The sequence below is a fragment of the Gavialis gangeticus genome, unplaced genomic scaffold (genome assembly GCF_001723915.1).
Source record: "Gavialis gangeticus isolate Ggan-Ray unplaced genomic scaffold, GavGan_comp1, whole genome shotgun sequence".
Lineage (NCBI taxonomy): Eukaryota > Metazoa > Chordata > Crocodylia > Gavialidae > Gavialis > Gavialis gangeticus.
In genome coordinates, this window is record NW_017729030.1 from 18,958,909 (window position 1) to 18,978,789 (window position 19,881).

At 38.4% G+C, this 19,881-nt stretch overlaps 1 protein-coding gene across 1 annotated transcript in view; it reads right to left on the reverse strand.

Moving 5' to 3' along the window:
* LOC109301101 (bifunctional heparan sulfate N-deacetylase/N-sulfotransferase 4) overlaps nt 1-19,881 on the reverse strand; it is a 215,680-nt gene that overhangs the window by 182,070 nt on the left and 13,729 nt on the right. The window contains exons 2-3 of the mRNA XM_019522024.1: nt 9,860-9,977; nt 3,507-4,741 (exon numbers count right to left, since the gene is read on the reverse strand). Of these exons, the coding sequence (XP_019377569.1) occupies nt 3,507-4,487 (981 nt within the window). The 5' untranslated portion in view covers nt 4,488-4,741; nt 9,860-9,977. The remainder of the gene's footprint in view (nt 1-3,506; nt 4,742-9,859; nt 9,978-19,881) is intronic.

Sequence of the window (19,881 nt, forward strand, 5' to 3'; positions counted from 1 at the left end):
CCAGTATCTATTCTACATTTCCTTCAAATATTGAAAGAGATGAAAGTTACAGGTACAACCTGTCCTACAATGCCTCTATTAAATTGGAAAGGAAAGTCAACAGGAGATTTTCATCCTCTGTTGAAATGCATCTTCCTTTGGACAACTGGTCACAACAGTTACTTTTAACAGGGAAGACCAACACTACAAAACTTTTTTGGAAAATAACAGTCACTTGAATATTATCCTCTTCTGATATTTTCCTACTGAGGAGGCTACTTTACCTTGAGAGGCAAAGTTAGGCCCACAGGCAGTTAATTGCATTCTTCCCAAATGCATTGAGAGATAGCACAATAACTTTCTGTAATTATCTTTTACTGTAAGCTAACCAAAATGCACTCTGATTTTGGTGTTATATTCATTAGCAACCAGGCTGTTTGGACTGCTAATATATTCTGGTAATGTCCAGTCTATAAATAAGAACTGATTAGCACAGAAAGTAAAGTACTTCTAAAATACTTTGAGTAACAAAACCTTATCTGGCAGCCGGTTTAAAATTACAGCTCAGTTTTAAATACAGAATACTGATGGGTGATGACATGCTGGGGAAAAAAAACACCATCACCTATTAGTAGCACAAATTCCTTTTCACTAGGAATACCTAAAAGAAGTAGTCATTTGATAGGAATGCAGGTCCTGAATCTGTGTTTATTGAAGAATCCACTGAGTCTGGTTCGATCCGGCTTACCCATATAAAATGATTTCTGATATAAAATAATTAGGAAAACTCCTTCCATTATCTATATTCTGTATTCAAACTGTAATGCACCTGTGAAATTCAGGAAGAACATTGTCTATCTGGAAAATATCTATCTGAATACAGGAGAGGAGCCATTAAACTTTCTTTAAAACAAAACAAAGGGAATCCCAGCATCTAGGAAACAATCCAGAGGGTCTGCTTATGTTAAAATACAGTGAAGTATAGAGATCTTTGTTACTCCTGATGCACATGTATATTCACAAAAGTCATAATGCAGAGTTGATGTAAATATAGGCTGTCTGTTGATGCAGAAGTTTAGGATAATAGGGAAGCAGGGTTGGAAGGAATCTCATGAGGTTTTCTAGTCTAGCCCCCTGTTCAAGGCAGGGTCATCCCTCACTAAAGCCTCCCAGCCAAGAGTCGTTCAACCTGCTCTTCAGAATACATGGAACACGTTAGAAAACTATGGCTACATTTTTAACTCTCCATCATTTTAGGGTCAACACTGTACTAAAAGACACGTGGCACACCTCCCTTGTGAATAGGCCATGACTGCAGTGGGATATGAACGCCTTAGAAGAGGCCCATGTGATTCATGTCTTTAATTTTTCAGATATTTCCATAAAATGTTTCTGGTTAAATATTAATCAGGCATGAAAGCATGTGCCCTGATGAATGACATCAGTACCGTTTAAAGAACATTAAAAAAATATAGTAATTAATAACTGGGTTTAATTTAACTGATAAAGTTAATTATTATTTGTATGTAGTAATACATGAAAAAAATGACTTTTTAACTAAACATAGAACATTTTAGAAGTAGGAAATAAATGGGATAAAAAAGGTTTTCTTTTTTTGTCTAGAAAGTATGGTATTTGCAAGGACTCTTTGAAGGTTTATATTGGAAAATCAAGTGTTTTGGTTTTACTGCAAGAGCTATTTCTCTGAGTAAAAGTAAAGTTGATTAAAGCTTCTCTACAAAGAAATGGTATTCTACAGGAAGATGGAGAAATGCCACATCAGACACCCCTATTTCAGAGGCAGGATGCCTTTCTGCTGCTTGGGTTAATTCACTTCTACAGCCAGCTCTTTAAAAAAAAGAGACTTTGGTGTATGTTCCAATGTACAGTTCTCAAAGTTTTTCTTCCAAGGACTATTTCTCCATGTTTTCTGAGAATTACTAAGTTTAACATAGAGAAAATGGAACCATGACAGACATCTTCCAAATGACTGTCCTAAAAATTACTCACACTCCCTCTTGTTACCTCTTTTCTTTCTTTACACACCTTGCTTTCCATTCTGCACTGTCACACAATGTCAAAAGAAGGGGAGTGGTGTCCCAAATGCAGTTTTGCCTCTGGCCTGATGGTTAGGGCACTGTTCTGAGAGCTGGATTTGAAGCTCCTCAGACTGAGAAGGGCACTGAACCTGGGTCTCCCACTTTCTGGGAAGGTATTCTAGTCTCAAAGCAATTCCATCAAGAGCAACATCACTAGCACCATCATTTTAATAGAACGTGGTCATCACTACAGTCACTAACAATGTATTGAGGCATTCACAGACTGAATCGGGCCCCTTTGGAGACTTAGGCAGAGCAGCATTTAATTCTTGGCCATAGCTATGAACTGTTTTAGGCACTTCATATCCCATTTTGGATCTAGCACTATTTTTTTTTTATTTCACAACTGCTTAAAAATCTCTATTTGTTACTTAATAAGGTGGTACTTCCAGGGAAACTTTGAAGAACAAATAAGAACAAATATCTTTTGGATAGTTCAGAATAAAATACATGTATAGTGAATGTGGCTTTATGCAAATGACTATCTATATACGTTTTTAACAATGGAAATCTAAGTGGAACAGGTAGAGAGAAGGGTTATAGCTATGTTTAGGGGGATTAGGATTTTATATTATATAAGGATATTAGCTCATTTAGACTTATTTGACTTTTCAAAATAAAATAAGGGGGGATAAGATCACTGCTTATAACTAGGATTATAACTAGAATTGCTCTCATAAATTATAGGAATATTCATATGTATGCATATATATGTGTATATATATGTATATAATATATATATAATATATTATATACATATATATACACATATATATGCATACATATGAATATATATATGGGCACCTCTACACATGCAGGTAAAGGTGAGATCTAATGCATAAGTCACAGAACTGCACCTCCTGCCATGCTATAAGTGCATGGCAGGAGATGTGATTATGTGGATCATGCATTAGACTGGTTAATCATGCCTTATGTAGTATAACATGTTGATGGTGTGTGTGTGTGTGTTTATAGTTCTAGTATAAGACTTTCTAGTTCTCAGCAGGGTAAGAAAAATGTTTCTAACACTCAAGTTAAAAGAGAACTTCCATTAATTTTAGCATCAGCATTCATTACCTAGCATCTAAGGTGGTATAAAAACAAACCCTTGATCAGACTGACATTAATAGAGGGCAGTGCACATAAAGTAGCCAGTAGCACATAAATTAGCCAGTTCATTATATTCATGAGTGTGTGTGTGTGTGTGTGTGTGTGTGTGTGTTTGTGTGTGCCTGTTAATGTGTATGTCTGAATAACAGCCATAGATAACAGCCACTTCCAGCAATAAAAAATTCAAGATTCAGACCATGGTTTCCAAACCTGTTGTCTTTCCTTTTAACTTAGATAGTACCATTTTCTGAGCTTATCTCAAAATGTCTCAATCAAAAATACATCCATTTGAAAAGGTAGTTCCAGTTTTTGCCTTACCTTCACATCATTGATATTCATTCTTGTTCCTTCCTTTCCAACAAAGATGTCATCTATGTCGACAAGAATGTATCTATCCAAAGACAATGTTAGCTTCTTCCCAGATAGGAAAGAAATGGCATCTATAAAGATCAGCTTGTGCAGCCAAAAGGTCAAGTTATTTCCAAAAAGGACTCTCTGAATCCCATCATGAAGCCCCAGATCTTGAATTACTGTAGCATACAGGGCAGTCTTAGGCAATGATGCAGGGAGAGGCCTGGAAGTCTGTAATTCTGTTAAAAGCACGGGTTGGTAGGTGGAATGATTAAACTGGAAAACTGTCCAGTCTTCCCCAGGCAGTTGGCCCATCTCAACCCTGGATGCTTTGGTAATGTGCAATAGAGGAGACTGTGGGTTTACAAAACAGTTTTTGAGGGGTACATTATTGTAGAGGTGTAAAGGAAATCCTTTTAGTTTAGTACTTGGGGAGCTGTTCTCATTGGCTTTATGAAAACCAATTATGCTAACACTGTATTCCACACAGTATTTTTCCAGAAGCTCTCTATTCCATGAGTCCATAGACACATATTTTAAAATATTTTCATATATAACAAGTGTATATTTCCCTTTGCCATTGTCTGTAAGAGGAGGAATATCACCTTTTGCAGGTGCAATCACCATTTGGTACTGGAATCTACTAGACTCAAGGATGGCTATAATATCTTGTCCAAGCTGGGAGTACTGGCTTTCAACGAACAGGAGGACAGTGGGATCAGTCTTAGATGGATCAATTGGTCTGGCAGTTTTCAGTTCCATGGACCTGTATGGTAAAAGTTTAAGGTCCTCACATTTTGCTTCTCCAGTGGCTTCAACAATGGCCATTTCCTGTTTGTAGCCTGTATATAAGTAATAGGCAGAAATGACTATGCTTACTAAACAGAAGGTGGCTAAGAGAATGATCAGTGTTCTGAAACTTCTACGAAGTTTCACAGTAAGATTCATTTTTTGCAATACTTTCACCTTTCTTTTAGTTTTGGCTTTCTCCTCCTAAAGTGCCATAATTAGAGAGATACAAGATGGTGCAAGTTCCACTCTCCACATGTTCATGTGACCATTTCAATGCATTTATGAAGGCGTTGGGGAGGTTATGAAATTGTTACAGCTGGAAGTCAAAGTGTCTGGAACTCTAAACTGGAAGAGATTTTCTCTGAATACAGCAGTTCCCAATAATCAATGGAGAAGACTCTTAACATTATCTGCAACAACAGGTAAAATTAGAGTAAGTCAAAACAAAATCCACAGAGTAATTAAAAACAAATGTGTAACTTAAATATGTTACTAATATATCTGAAGAAAGAGGGAATTAATTGCTAGCCCATTATTAGATTATTGCTTGCTGCTTTCTTAGTATATTTAACTCAGAACAAATCAATTAAGAAAATACCCCAAAATACTTATGATGAACTATATCTAAATAAAACACTCTGAATAAAATTATACTGGCATTCAGTTGCTATTTTTTTTTTTACTAGCAAGATACCTTACTCTTCCAGTAAGGAATAAGTGCAAGTGATGGAATAAAATTAAAAAAAAGGAAAACAGAGTAAATATCATGAAAAACTTTGTCCTAGAAGACAATGACTGACAAGTAACAAGGTGCATTTTTGGGGAAATTGGAAAGTGGTCATGACAAAGTATTAGAAAAATTATAGTGTGTGTACCATACACACCATCCTGGGCATATCTACATGCTACTGTGTAGTGGTTATTGGGCATTTGTTTAGTACTTATATAAGCAAGTACTACATAAATACACAGTAACCGGAATTACTATGCAGTAGCACCTGCGAATAGCTTTTCAGTGGTGCTACTGTACAGCATGGTTTTTGCCACAAGACTATACTGTACAGTAGTATCAAGCTACTGCACAGTCAGCCTCTCGTGCAGACCTGCACCCTGACTGGTAACTGGGAATGGACTAAAATGTTTAAAAAACTTTCTTTTTCTTCAATTTATATTTTTTTGTTCTTGTGCAATTTAAGCAAGATAACTCATGTAAGTATTTCCAGGATTTCTTTTCCTTCCATTTTTCAGGCTTACATTAAATTATCCATGTTATCAAAGTCCTCCAAATATTTTAAGTACTTTTAATTCATTAAAAAAAACCCCCATGGCTTCTTTTAGAGAAATGGTTAAACCAGACCTGACTAAATGCTGCTAAATGAAAAAATGTTGGGCTGAGATTCAGACTACTACAGTTCCACTAAGTGGCTCTTTTCTTATAAGAACTATAGCCTTCTAAATAGGGAAACTTAAGATAACTGAATCATTTCTAAATCTCGATAAGAATAGAACCATGCTGTTATTTCAAGAGGTCTACTTTGTTATCCTGATTTGTCAGTTTTTAGGGTATTATAAAAAAATTCCTGTTAAAATATTTGCAACAGTGTATTGCTTCCATTCCATGGACTCACCAGCAGAGGGTGTGTCTACGCAAGACACTTTACTGGGCAATAGATTACTCTACTGCACAGTAAAGTGTCAGTGCCTACACGTGCGCACCATTTATTGGGCAGTTAGTCTATTGCACAGTTAGCTACTACCTGTAAATACAGGTAGCAAACTAACTTGGCAGTATATACTGGGTGCATCTACACATGTTGCTATGGTGCCATTGTTACTGTACTGTCTTTTAGTAATTCCTTTTGGAAGTATTAAAAGATGGCACAGTAACAACCCATTCTGTGTCATGCACACTGTGCAGGGTTATTTTTAGGCACTACACTGCTGTAGCAATGCACTATAATGGGGGAGCGCATCACTCTAGCAATGTAGCTGCAGTGTCATGAGTTTTGCCCATGGATGCTATGTCACTGTAGCTTGTTGCTACGGTGATGTAGCATTACGTGTAGACACACGCACTGAGCAGTAGTGCATATGTAGACATCGACCAGGAGCAAATTTGCTCCCAGTTAACCCCAACACTAAGGAGCCATAGGGGTTGGGAAATTCCCCCGGTCCTGGTGCTTCTCACCTCCTGGATCCCCCAAGAAGTTGGGAACTGAGCAGCACCCAGATGGGGTAGCTTTCTGCCCCCCTACCCCCACCTGTCCTGGTGCTGTTCGGATCCTGGCTCTTGTGGGGAGCCGAGCAGCAGTGGGACTCAGAAGCTCCATGCTTCACCGTGCAGCCAGGATCTGGACAAAAGCTCTTCTCCCAGCCAGCTCTAGGCTGCACAAGGATATCCCCAAGCAGTTTGGGGCTGCCAAGGAACTATTTCACTTCTGGGGTAGGGCCAAGCCACTTCCAGTCTCTGCAGGGATTTCCCTGAGCAGCTTGGGGCTGGCCGGAAACTGTCCCCCTTCTGTTTTCTTTATTAGAATTACTAAGAATTACACAATGTTTCTAGAGTCTTAACATGTTTAATAATGACACTTTAAAGATTAAGTTTCCACATGCCTATTACAGTGGATTAGGCACAGACCACACTTTAAGGATTCTTATAGGCAGAGATTGGCTTCAGGAAGATCAATATATCTTGTAGGAGTAGACAAATACTTCTAGAACATTAAGGAATTAATCTTGATAGTAGACTATTGCAGTCATATATGAAGGAGAGAGGTTATTTAGGTTTGCTTTTGCAAATAAAACGTAAAATCAATATAAACAGTTAATTCTGCATTATGCGATTAAATAAGGAGAAATGAGAAACTTTTTCTGAATTATTTATACTGTTTAAACAGTGAAGGACTCTAAACAATGGGCTACTTTATAGTGCTAAGAATTAAAACATTTTAATTTACATGTTGCCGTCCATTAGACTACACCAGTGATTCTCAACCAGGGTGCCCCTGGGATGCCTTGAGATCCTTTCAAGGGTGCCTTGGAGTACCACACATTGTTAATACTGTTAGGTTTTCCACCATGATTCACAAGGTAAACCCAGAGGCTGCATCTTGACAAGTGTGCACATGTAGGGATGTGCATTTTCCCATATGGCATGCATTTCTTTCTGACATGCAACAAAGTGACCCAGATGGGGTAGGAGAGGCTTACCTGGGGTTTGGGGGCCTCCCAGGGCAGGAGTGGCACTGAGGTTGCTCAGAACATGGCCAGCAGCCAGAGCATGGCTTTGGCTGGCCAGGCTCCCTTTCAGGCAGTACACGCTGCTGCCACATGTGCCACACCACTTTTTTAATGACATTTTTTTTGACACCAGGATCTCCCAGCATCTCCCGGAAAAAACCTGCCACATTCCTAATTAGCAGCACAGAGAATGGGTGCACATGCATTGCATGCAATTTGCAGCACCTCAAACTACTCTGAGGCACTGCACACTGCACATGCGCACTTGTGGGGACACAGCCAGAGATTTCAAATAAAAGTCCATAGTTGTGGTCTTTCTGAGTTCTTTGCAATAGGAAAAAACTGCTTTATTATTTTTCTGTTGGCAAAAAAAAGACTGAAAACTAAGAGCTAGAAGTTTCCAAGGGGATGTCCCCGTCTATCCAGGCATGCCTCAAGTCTAGAAAGGTTGGAAACCACTGAACTAGACTGTAGAGTGGTAAGAACCAAAGCCCTGGGTTTCTCAAAGAGCTTTAATTCTAAAGCTGAGGAGGACATCTAATGAAAATATATAGGAAAACTTGAATGCTAAATTTTATCTAACACTGGTACGCCATTCAAGGGGCATTATCTGAGTGTGTATGTAGTATAAACTTAATGTGAAGGACAGTACTATTTTACTTTTTTATGTTACCATCAGTTTTTAGGACACTACAGTACTTTTCTGATATCAAAACTCATGGGAGAAAAGGACTCACCTAAAGAGGAAGACAAAACTATGGGTCTAAATTCTGACTCAATCAGTCCAGATGTGTAATGAGAAACTACTTGTCATGATTACAGGCACCAGAATCTGACCCATAAAATTTGGCAATAGAATCTACCTATTCCATAGGGTTTTTTTGCCCATCCTTTTTCTAATGCAGTATATTCTCTCTGCAGTATCTTTTGGAGTTAGAAGCTTGCTGCTATAAAACTCAAACTCCTTCATCAGCTATATACAGTCATTTGCTATATACAGTCATTTGCAGCTGCTTTCACAGTGCTAGCTTTAAACTGCTTAAATGAAAACCAGGTGAGGCATGTGCAGTCATTCGCTGCTCCCAGCATCTGTGTAGGGAAACCAGTGTAAGTAACTCAGGGTGAGGGGATGGTCAGGAGGAGTGGGGGTGGGGAGATGGCTTCGGGGGATTGGTGGGATGAAGGAAGACTGGCAAGTCCATGATTGGGTAGGAGAGAATTGGTAGGTCTATGTGGGAGGAGGTCGGGGGTTATAAATAGCTTAGTCACAGCCAAGGGGGTTGGGAGTAGCACAGCCCCAGAGAAGGGGTGAGTGGCTGGGCTTTCCCGGCTCTGAGGCTCCATTTTTAGATTGTGTTAACCTCATCTCGATCTAAGTTAGTTCACCTCCTCAGATGAACCAACTTTAGATCAGCTTCTCCATTTTTCAGGTGATTGAAGTCCTCCAAATGCTACTCGATTAGACGTTTAGAACAACATAAGCCTGGTTAGATCAATCTTAATATTAAACCTAGACATACCCTAGTTCTGTCATGGGATTCTAGTAGCAGGAAAAACATTGATCAGCTTTGTGTGAGAGAATCACAACCAGAGTAACAAGAAAGAGTAACAATTTATTGTTGTTCAGAAGTCTTGACAGAAAAATGTGGTTATGTAACAGTATATTGTTAATGTACATAAAATACTGCCACAACTACTGAGATAATAATCATAATTATTATTAAAATAAGCAAAGATTTTTCCCTGAGGCTCATCTGACTTTGAAGTTGTAGGTATTTTTCTTCATATTATTACACATTAGAGCTGTAATTAAAATGTTATAAATAGATGGCATCAGATGACATGCTCTCACTCTCTGACCCTATATCTCAGTTTTTACATGTTAGTGATATTGATAAGGTACACACAAGCTTGACTTTGCAGGTTTGTCAAATCACCAGAATCTGATAAGTTACAGCCTCGTTATGCAACTAGTCTGTTCGTAAAATAAAATAATTTTAACAAAACCTTAAAAACAGAAATAAATAAAAGCCTCTTCAATTTCATATCATCTATTTTCTTTCAGCACTAGAGGGCAATATTTTCTTGCTTTTGCCAAACAAAGAGTGGCAACACCTATTATCCACCAGATAGCTTACAAAATAAACAGATCTGCAAATCAAGCTGGGTCCAGAAAGGTCATCAGAATTTATGCCAGCAGGTAAAATCCTTATTTTAGATTTTAGTGGAAAAGCAATAGAATTTAAGTGCTAAAGAAATTTAATAGTAAAAATAAATTTAATACTTACCAGCTTTTTTAGTCCAATTTGTATCCCAGATGGATAGCATACATTATTGGAGTTACATGTTCATATTTTTTTCCCTTTTTTTTGTCCTGTTGAGTCTCTTACATACTGGAATTATAAACTGTCAAAATAATAAATTTGGTGAGAAGGATCATTGCATTATTATCTGTATGATTGTTACATCTAAAAGCCCAGTAATGAGCCATTATGCCAGACAAAACAAAAAGATGGTCCTTGTCCTAAAGTTTACAGGTTTAAAAAGTAGGTTAATTGCCTTCTTATTAACATCTTGCTTTCCTGATAAAATACAGTGCCATCCAATGCAGGACCTCTGATGAATTATAGAGGTTACAAATATTGAATACATGTTTTAAAAGTTACCCACATAGATATGTTATATATTTATCTTTATACATTTAACAAAGATATTTAAAATAATTATCTAACGTATCTATATTTATTAACTGGCTTACTGTAATTTGAAGGGTATTTGGAGGAAGACTGAATTCTATGCCTGTGCACCGTTATACTTGCTATGTGAATTGATAATATTGTTCAGTAAAAAGCCTTGTGAAGTAATTAAAGTTTATGAAAATAAATCAGCTATATTAGCCATTAGTGGGAGATTTTCTATGCCATAATTGGGAGTTAACTGCCATTTGTGCCTTTGAAACTCTCCCGCTTAAAGTTCAATAGCTTTATATGCATTCAGAACTTCAACTTTTCTTTGGAGTATTTCTGCTCTGTATTAATCTACTGTAGTGCTGCAAAAACTTGTAGTGCTGAAATAAATACCCAAATAAGACTATATTTCATAAAAAGATGTAGAATTACTTATACAGCTTCATTTCAGAGACCCATTTCTAAGGTTCTATCACTCCTCATCTCTGATCAAGTTGACTGGTACTCCACTTTGCAAGATAAACTCCAAATATAGTTATGCTTGGTCAGGGAAATAGGCAAAAATTCACTCAAAATAGGTCTTAAGTAGATTTTTACAAAATAGACATAGTGCTGGCTCTCTGTACAGCATGAATTTCACCTATACATGTCTTTTAACTCTATACTGTAACATTCTTCATAATCTACTATTGTAATATCTTAGTTAGCCCAGAAACAGTAAAACCATTGACTTAATGTAGTTTGACATACTAGTCTGTAACTGTAAAATATTTGTTGCTACAGCTACTCCAGCAAATGTCCTGGCACAGCTGATCTACTTCACTGTGTGAAGCATACCTTTCCCCTTGTCTCATCCATCCATCTTGGAGGGCATGGGCAGTCCATTCCACAGGGTTTTCCTGCTTACAGAGGTGTGCTCTGGAGACCACACGAAAGTGAGGTCAGCCCTCTGGTACAGCCCTAGGGCTGTGACTGCCAATCAACTAATTGGACCCCACAGGATTGCTGATATGTACCCAAGGAATCCCAAATGAAGGGACTCAAGCAGGCACTCCTGGGACTTCAGGGGCTGTATCCTGGAATAGGAATGGGAATCCCCAGGTTGTGCAGGATTGGGCCCCTGAAGCTCCAGCAGTGCCTATCTGCACAACAATAGCCTGACCATGCTTTCCTGCTATAAGCCTAACAGACATTTATAACCATAAAGTGGAACTAATTTATGCCATTTACTGTGTGGCCAAAAATTGTGGGCATACGTTGCTGCAAGGTACATGGATATCTTTGTGCCACCATAAAAGTTTCTATGGGGTTACACTAAGCCATTGTCTCTTTCCACTCTATATTCAGCTTACACAGCAAAAAAGCAAAAATGTAAGATGTAGATATAAGATGTAGCTTATATCAGTTCCCTGAACAAAATAAGTTACCCTGGCACTAGGACGTTTTTACTCATTTAACTGCAAAAACACCAACACTACTGCTGTTGTTAAATTGTCAAAAAAAATCAGAATTTTAAGTGACAACACAAAAGTCACCAGTGTCAACAAGACCCATGAAAGCCTATTAACAATGATTGAGTCATCCCAATTAAAGGACGGCAGTGACAGGATATACAATGGATGAAGCATTTACAAGTTAAGATGCTAACATGGTATTCTATTTTTAAGGTGTACAATGTTTAAAATAAACCTTTTTTAAAATCAAATGATATGATTAATTCCCAGCTATTGGATCCAGACTCCAGATCTCCCAAAATTCAGGTGTACTGGGACGTGAGACTTAAAGCTCATCCTTGATGTAGAACTTGAGGATGAAATCCTGTTTTGGATCTCAGTTCAGATACATTCTTCTTCCTTCCACAAACTCAGATCCCTGATCCAAAATTACGGTGAGAATCCAGGTTTCCTAAAAGGTATTAAAAAGCAAGTTATTTCACCTTGGCTGCATCTACATGAGATGCTGACTATGTAGTTGTTACTGCACAGTCATTTAGTACTTGCATACCCAAGTACTAAATGACTGCCCATTACTTTACAGTAAAGTCCCTGCATGTCTTCTGGGTGACACTTATTGCTGCTTGTTGCTACTGTAGAGTAATTCGTTACTACTGTGTGGCAGTGTTGTGTCAAGGTTTGTGTCCCATGATGCTACTGTGCAGTACTAATGAGCCACTGCACAGTAGTAATGAGCTACTGCACAGGAAGCATCTCGTGTAGAAGTGGCCCATATGTGCATAAGAAAACAAGAAAAGTTTTAAGTTTTACTCTAACTTTACTGCTAGAAAACAATTCTCTCTACCGATACATTTTATAGAAAACTAAAATGGAAGGTTTTTAAAGATGCTTGGTATAAAACCTAGCAATTTAAATATTGTAACATTGCTTGTACATTGTGGGGAAAAAAATGTTTTTATAAGCTAAAATCAGTTAGCACTGTATTGGTAAATAAAGTGTGATTTTTTTTTAGCCCTAGTCTATATGTGACTGAAGAAAAATGGTTTAGAAAGTTGGGATAGCTGTCCTGTATCAGAAGAGGTCTGTCTGGACATGTCTGGACTGTCTGAACTATCTGAAGAACAGCTTGAAAAGTGTGTCCTGGGGACAGTAAAGAGGAGCTGGTATCTAGACATTAAAGGAGGCTTCCAGGGAGAGGTTTCCCTTCATGATCTGTAAGATTTTCTTTCTTCCTTTTTTTAATTGGCAGTTGCAGCTAAGGAACAGCATAGATCTAGAGCTCTTTAGGAATCTGTTTCTTTTGTTTATTTTTGTGTGGATTTAATAGATCTTGATTTTCTAAGGTTATTTTTGTTTGTATAATTTCACACCTATATCCCCCACAAGGGAAAGAAAATTAGCTTTGAGAAGTTTTGAGTGAAGCAAATGGTTACCTTTGCACGTGTCAGATGATACTAGCTTTTGGCTATTCGGGTTGGACTATACTCAATTCACAATGCAGGGATAGATCCAGAGGGGGTGCAACAGCAGTGCAGAAGTCCCAGAAGTCCCAGAAATTCCTTACTTGGAGATGTAAAGAATTCATGGAAGCTATCACAGCCCCCTGAGTCCTTGCCAAATTGGAGAAGGCGACCAAGGACCAAGAAGAAGAAAATAGGTGGGAAGGAGTGAGGGTTTTTCCTATCCTTTACTGACACAAAATGTGTTCAGACAGTTTCGCCAAAGTAGGCACCATTCTATGACAGAATGTAATAACTTTATGGAAGATGTTCTGCCTAATTGGTTTGGAAAGAATCCAGAGGTATAATCTTCACACAATATTTCAGAATGTCCAATTCCGGTTGGAACTTAGAAGTGTATAAAGATAACAAAAGCACTTGCATAAACCTTTTCTTGAACTCAAAAGAAGCCTGGTGGAAGTTATTCTGCCTGTTTCAGTATGGTTCTAAACTTACAGAAACCCAGTTCACACGTGATTCATGATTTAAAAAGTACTTACATTTCCATATTTAGACAAAAAAACTGTTCCATATTTAGACAAAAAAATTTAGACACTGCTGTCTATTAGTTCAATACTAAGACAAGTGACCTGCTATGAGTAAAAGAAAAACACTCATCTACTCTTTTCTGAATAGTATCAGAAATTCAAAGTAAATTTACAATTTATTTTTCTTAGAAGCCACTCTTCCTAGATTTAGCTGCGTCTATATGTGGCAGTACCAGAAATCTCACAAAAGAGAAATTTCCATGCCCAGGAAATTTGTACGTTTCAGATATGCACCTAATTATTAGATTCTTATCCAAAGCAATGTTTTTATGATTTAATCATAACTACTTGCCTAGACATTTTATTAAAAAAATGGCTTTGCTGGCAAAATCTACTGATGTCCTCAGGGCGGACCATAAGTTTACCATCATAAATTCAAAAATTTTTGGCTATAGACAGTTTATCAGCTAAAATTGGGACTCTATTGCCTTCAGCTGATTCCTTAAGACAATTTCTACCAGCTGAAGATCTGTCCTGGTATCCTTATTTCTTATCTATGCTTTTCTTATGTAAAGTCATACTCCACTTGTCATACTCCATTTTGGAGAGTCCATAGTCAATGTACAATTTCTTCTATTTTTGAAAAACAAATGGCGGCAGGTGTTATGTAATGACAGATGGGTACAAACTTGTGGACTTTATGATGACTTCCAGGATTATATGCCTGGACCAAGAAGAAACAACCAATAACCAACACTTAACCCTTTTGGGCACATCTCTATGAGCTTGAACATGCATTTCCCCAGGGACAAACAGCAGCAGCACAATATGTGCCATTGCTACTTGTCCTCGGGAAACACCTGTGCATATGTGCTCTGATGTCCAGCACGTTACCCCAAGTGAGGTAGGGGAGCACCTGGGCTGGCCCCAGAAGACTTACATGGGTCCTGGGGCCCTCTGGGACTGCAGCCACAGTGATCTGGCAGCAGGGAGCCTGCCTGGCAGCCACAGTGTGGCTCCAGCCAACCAGGCTCCAGTTTCGGGTGGCATGTACCACCCCACTTTTTATTGTTGTGGGGTTTTTTGACACTGAGATCTCCTGGTGCAAACCCCCACCCTGTGCTGCAAATTAGCAGCGCGGGGAATGCCTGCATGTGCAGCACATGCAGTATGTGGTTCCACAGATGAAAAATGCAGCTACGGTGCTGCATATTGCATGTTTCTGTTAGACTGGATGTGCCCTTTGACTCCACTTCCTAGTTTTCAGTAGCTCTAATTTTTCATATACTTTTAGAGCTTACTCAGAACATTGCCAAAACAAAAGAAAAATCCTGTCTGTGGGAAATACTGCTAAAAAATGTGTTCAGAATAGAGGGGCGGGGGGGGGTGTTGAGTTAATCTATGTGACAATGAAAGACAAAGGATGCATATAAATGTTCAGTTCATTCAAAGCAATAAACAAACTGCACCAGAGCTAATGGCTCCTGAGTGCAGCATCTATATATGTGCTCAGGACGGCAACAGTTTGAGCTGGGGTGGAGCAGCCTTGCCCTGGCAGCAGGTTCGGGGGTCAGCCCCGGGCTCTGCGTCACGGCATTGGGTAGCAAAGGTGCTGGCTGTGGCATGAGAGTAATGAAAGAACAGAGCTGTGTGGCTAGGCGGCAGGCAGGGGTTGGGTCCCCTGCCAGCTGGACTAGCTGGGTGTAATTTATACCAGGGTCAGTGTTTACATGTGGTTATTTTTGCCACCATAAGATAGTCCAGTCCTAACAGTACTATACTATGGCAGCAAAAATTCATTTGCTGTAGTCTAACAGTGTCACACATGTAGACTGTGAAGCTTTGCACCACAGCTAATTAGTCTATTGCACAGCTAAGCACACATACAGATGCACCTGAAGAATACTACAAATCTTTTCATTTCTATGTTGCTTTAGTAGCAGATACAGGAACAGGGGGCACATGTGCATGCCCCCCCCCACACACATACACTTTTGGCTGTTCCATGCATGTGTAGTGAGCTCAGCTCACCAGCTGATGAGTTTCACATGGCTCTGGAGCCCAGGAGGTGAGCGCTGCTGCTGTCTGTCCTTCATCTCCCTCATCTTTCTGTTGGATTCAGCAGCACTAGAAAGGAGAAGAGGAGTGGCAGCACTCATATACTGTGCTCAGGAATGGAGGAGTTCTAAACAGACCCTGCTTTAAGGACTGACATGTGGCACAGCCAAAGGGAAGTGTGTGACTGTATCATTGCACCCCCTCGCGATCTACCCCTGCATTGTTAATAGCGAAAATCTAGTATCTTCTGATGGATGCTTAGTGACACATGCAAAGATAATAGTTTGTCACACTCGAAATGTCGGTGGGAGCCATCATAAAATTAATGACCAAAGAAGGTCATGCTATTTATTATAAGACCCATCCCTCAGCTGGCCCCTTCAGATTTGGTTTCAAGCATATTGATGGCACAGTGTGTGACAAGGATAACATCTCACAACCATGTCATACCTTTCCTATGAATAAATAAAGGACTTCTGCTTAAAGAAAGATTTTTATAAAATTTCTCCCTGATATTCCTCCTTTAATCATTTCTGAAAAAATGCTAATATCCAGCACTGGCTTATCACAAGCCATTGATACATCTTCTAACTGCACTGTCATAACAGTGGGTCAGCAAATTATGGTTCTTTCTCATTAACTCAACTAATCTGCAGCTGCTGACTCATCAAGGTGCCTTTTCTTTTTCTTTATTGATGTATTTAGACAGATAACTATAATCATCACTAAGGAGAGTTGTGCATTGAAATTCCTGGTGTATGGAAAGGAGACTTCTGCAAAAGTCTAGCAGCAAGCTGAGGAACAGTATTATCTTAAAGCCTGACACTGGGTTTATTTTCCAGAAAATATAACTTGAAAACATACACAATTCTATCTTGACAGACTCTAGCACATTCTCCAGTCAGTCTGCCAATGTGGGATTGTTCCCCATTGCATTTCTCCAGCTAGTTTAAAATGACTCAAATGATGGATCTTTTGTCATTTTTGGGAAAGCTTCTTGATGTTCAGCTTAAATTTTTATGTACTATTTCTGACCCCATGACTTACACAATCCCTTTACCCTCTGGATCACACATATTTAACTATATTTCTTTGAAGTTTCTATTACTTTTTCACCAGTTGTTCATGGTTATCTACATCCTTAATTTTTCTAGGCCAAGTTGTGAAGTATTTAGTTATAATCTTTCTTCTTTCCTGATCGCTAGCCTAGTTGCTTTAATACAAATTTCAGGTAAACAGGTGTGTAGAAATGAGAATAGAAATCTATATGTAGTATCAGCAGGACCAAATAATCGAGAATTTCACTTTGCTGATATATAATAAAATGGCTCTGCAGGTAAATTCATATAGAAATAAGTCTTGATGTTCACATAAAAGTTGGTTTAATCCCTAGACTAGGTAAGTCTCTCACTGATTTTAATATAAGCCATTTCTTGAGCAATTCAAGCAAACTCTTTTAAAGTGATTAGTAACTGATAATCTGTCTCAAACCTTTGAACCACCAAACCAGCAGATGCAACGGAGTAATTTGTTGCCTTCCATCTAGCAATGTCCACTTGTTTTACAAATACCTTACACCATCTACATGAAATAGAAAACTATTGTCATCTATGACTTACAAATGAGCAAATAAAGCCAAAATACTCAGGATATTTAAATGGCTGTGCCTATTTTTGGACCTAGGTGTCTTGTACAAATATCATTTAAAAAGCCTGTAATAGAACCTGAAGTAGAACCACTGACTCTACAGTGACTGTAGCATCAGATCTTGTACATTACTTCTCCATTTCCACTGGTGTTTAAAAATAATCTGTAGATTGAATTATTATGTTGCTTATCATTTATCTGTTCTTTCTGAGTGAAATTATTGAATAAAACTAATCTTAACTCCAGCCTCTGAGCAACCATTTCTGATGCAATAGCTTTATGATCTAGTTTCCTGGCTCTTCAGCCACTTTTCCATCCATGTTTCAGTTATTCAGTGGAAATTAAATTAATTTCATTTATAAGGAAAGTTTGGAAGAACTGGGGTTACTTAGTTTACAAAAGAGAAAATTGAAGGTGGCTTTGATAACAAATATATGAAGGATGACTAGAAAAAAGATGGAGATATACCAGGGATCAGCTACGTTTTTGGACAGAGTACCAAAAACACCTGCAACCTTGACTTGTAAGATGTTGGTGTACCAGGGGCTGATGACGGGAGGAGTCATGAGAGGCCCTATCCTTGTTGTGGTAATGCAGCCCTGGCCCCTTCCCCACCATCCGGCCGAAGGTGCACATGCCAAACACAATGCCTTCGCATGTCATGCTCTGACACCCATGCCGGGGGTTACCTAGTCCAGAAATATACCATTCTCCATTGCTGCAGGGGATTGGACTTAAATTGCAACAACAGAAATTTAGGCTAGATATTAGGAAGGACTGTTTAAAGTATGAGGGTGTTTAAGCACTGGAACAGATTATCAAGACAGGTTGTGATTTCTCCATCCTTGGGAGTTTTTAACAACAGGTTAGGCAAACACTTGGATGAGAAGATTTAGATGGGATTGATCCTACTTATAGTAGGGGCTTGGACTAGGTTACCCCTTGAGATCCCTTCCAGCTTTATTTTTCTTTTATTCTAATTTTTCCAAACGTTTTGTTAGCTATGTTTTCAAATGCGTTGCTAAGTCCAAATATATTATGCCTACTGTATTGTCTTTAGCTACTGTTTTAATTATTTTGCCAACACAATCACATTTTTGCAGTATGATTTACTTTATTAATTCAGTTAGGAGGCCTGCTTTAATGCAATACTATCATTGCCAACTTTGAAATCCCAAAAGTCAGGTAATGCAAATGCTGAGTTTCAAAAAGCAGCACTAGTTTATCTATATACCCCGGTTTTTTGATGATTTATCATGATTTGATGAGACAATGAGTCACGTATTAAAGCTAACAAAAAAGAAGAAGAAGAACTGTATTACTTATGGTTCCAATAGCCTCTGAGTAACTACAAATTTCCTTGCATTTGTTCTGGAATTTTCCTAAGGATTGACAGATTTTCCTGGTTATTACTGAAAAATCACTTTTTTCCTTTACGAAAGTTTCAGATACAACAATGAGGAAAGAGTTCCTTTCTCCACCCCAGGTGAGTAAACATGGTCTTTTGGTTTCAATATAAATAGAATTCACAATAAGTACAATATGTCCACTTTGAATATTATGAAGACTCAACTTTACAGCCTTTATGTACTCAGCAATATGTACTCAGCTTTCTTCTCTTATTCTCTGCTTAATGACTCATCAAGTTTTATTTGTAGATTTTCTCTTGTTTAATGACCTACACCTAGCAACATTTCCCATTATGGGTGACTACTGAAAAACCTCCTGCTGTATATCATGGACAATGTAGGTAGGTTTTTGGCTGTAGCCATGTTGGTCCAAGGACATAGGCAGGCAAGGTTCTTTGGGTAGATGTGATATCTTTTATCAGACCAACTGATAAATCTGTTGGTTTAATAAAATATATCTCATCTACCCAAAGAACCTTGCCTGCCATGGACATTGTATTCACTCTATAACCTGTTTTGTGGTACATATACCCTATTACAAGTGCCAGTATCAAGGATGGCCTGATTTGGTTACATCCTTGTTAAGAACTAGTCTGAGGCCATTAGCTTATTAGATAAAGGCTATCTTGTCCAGAAGCAACAACCTGTTGTCACTATGGGCCAGGATTACTGAAACCAAGACAGTGAAAGCTTTGTATGTGTATTCTTATAGTCATGCATGTCCTCAGGAAAATTAGATAAAAGCTTGTCAGGCTATACTCCAAAGTATGTTGGAGGGCCAGAGGAAGATTTTTTCCACAGTGAAAATTAAAGCTCAGGGAAGCTTTAACATTCATTGATGGACAACAAATGGTCCTTCGTTTATTCATTTTTAATACCTTGCCCCCAACTTCTCCCTACTGTAATGTGACACATTTTCTCTGCTAGGATTTGATGGGGCAGGAAAGGCTTATATAGGGTTAGCTAGGAGAAACCTCAACTTGTATTTTAAGGCTATTTTAAGGAACAGTCCAATGAGGAAATAAATGAGGCCAACAATTTGTCCATTCTATCTTGCCAAAGTATTGT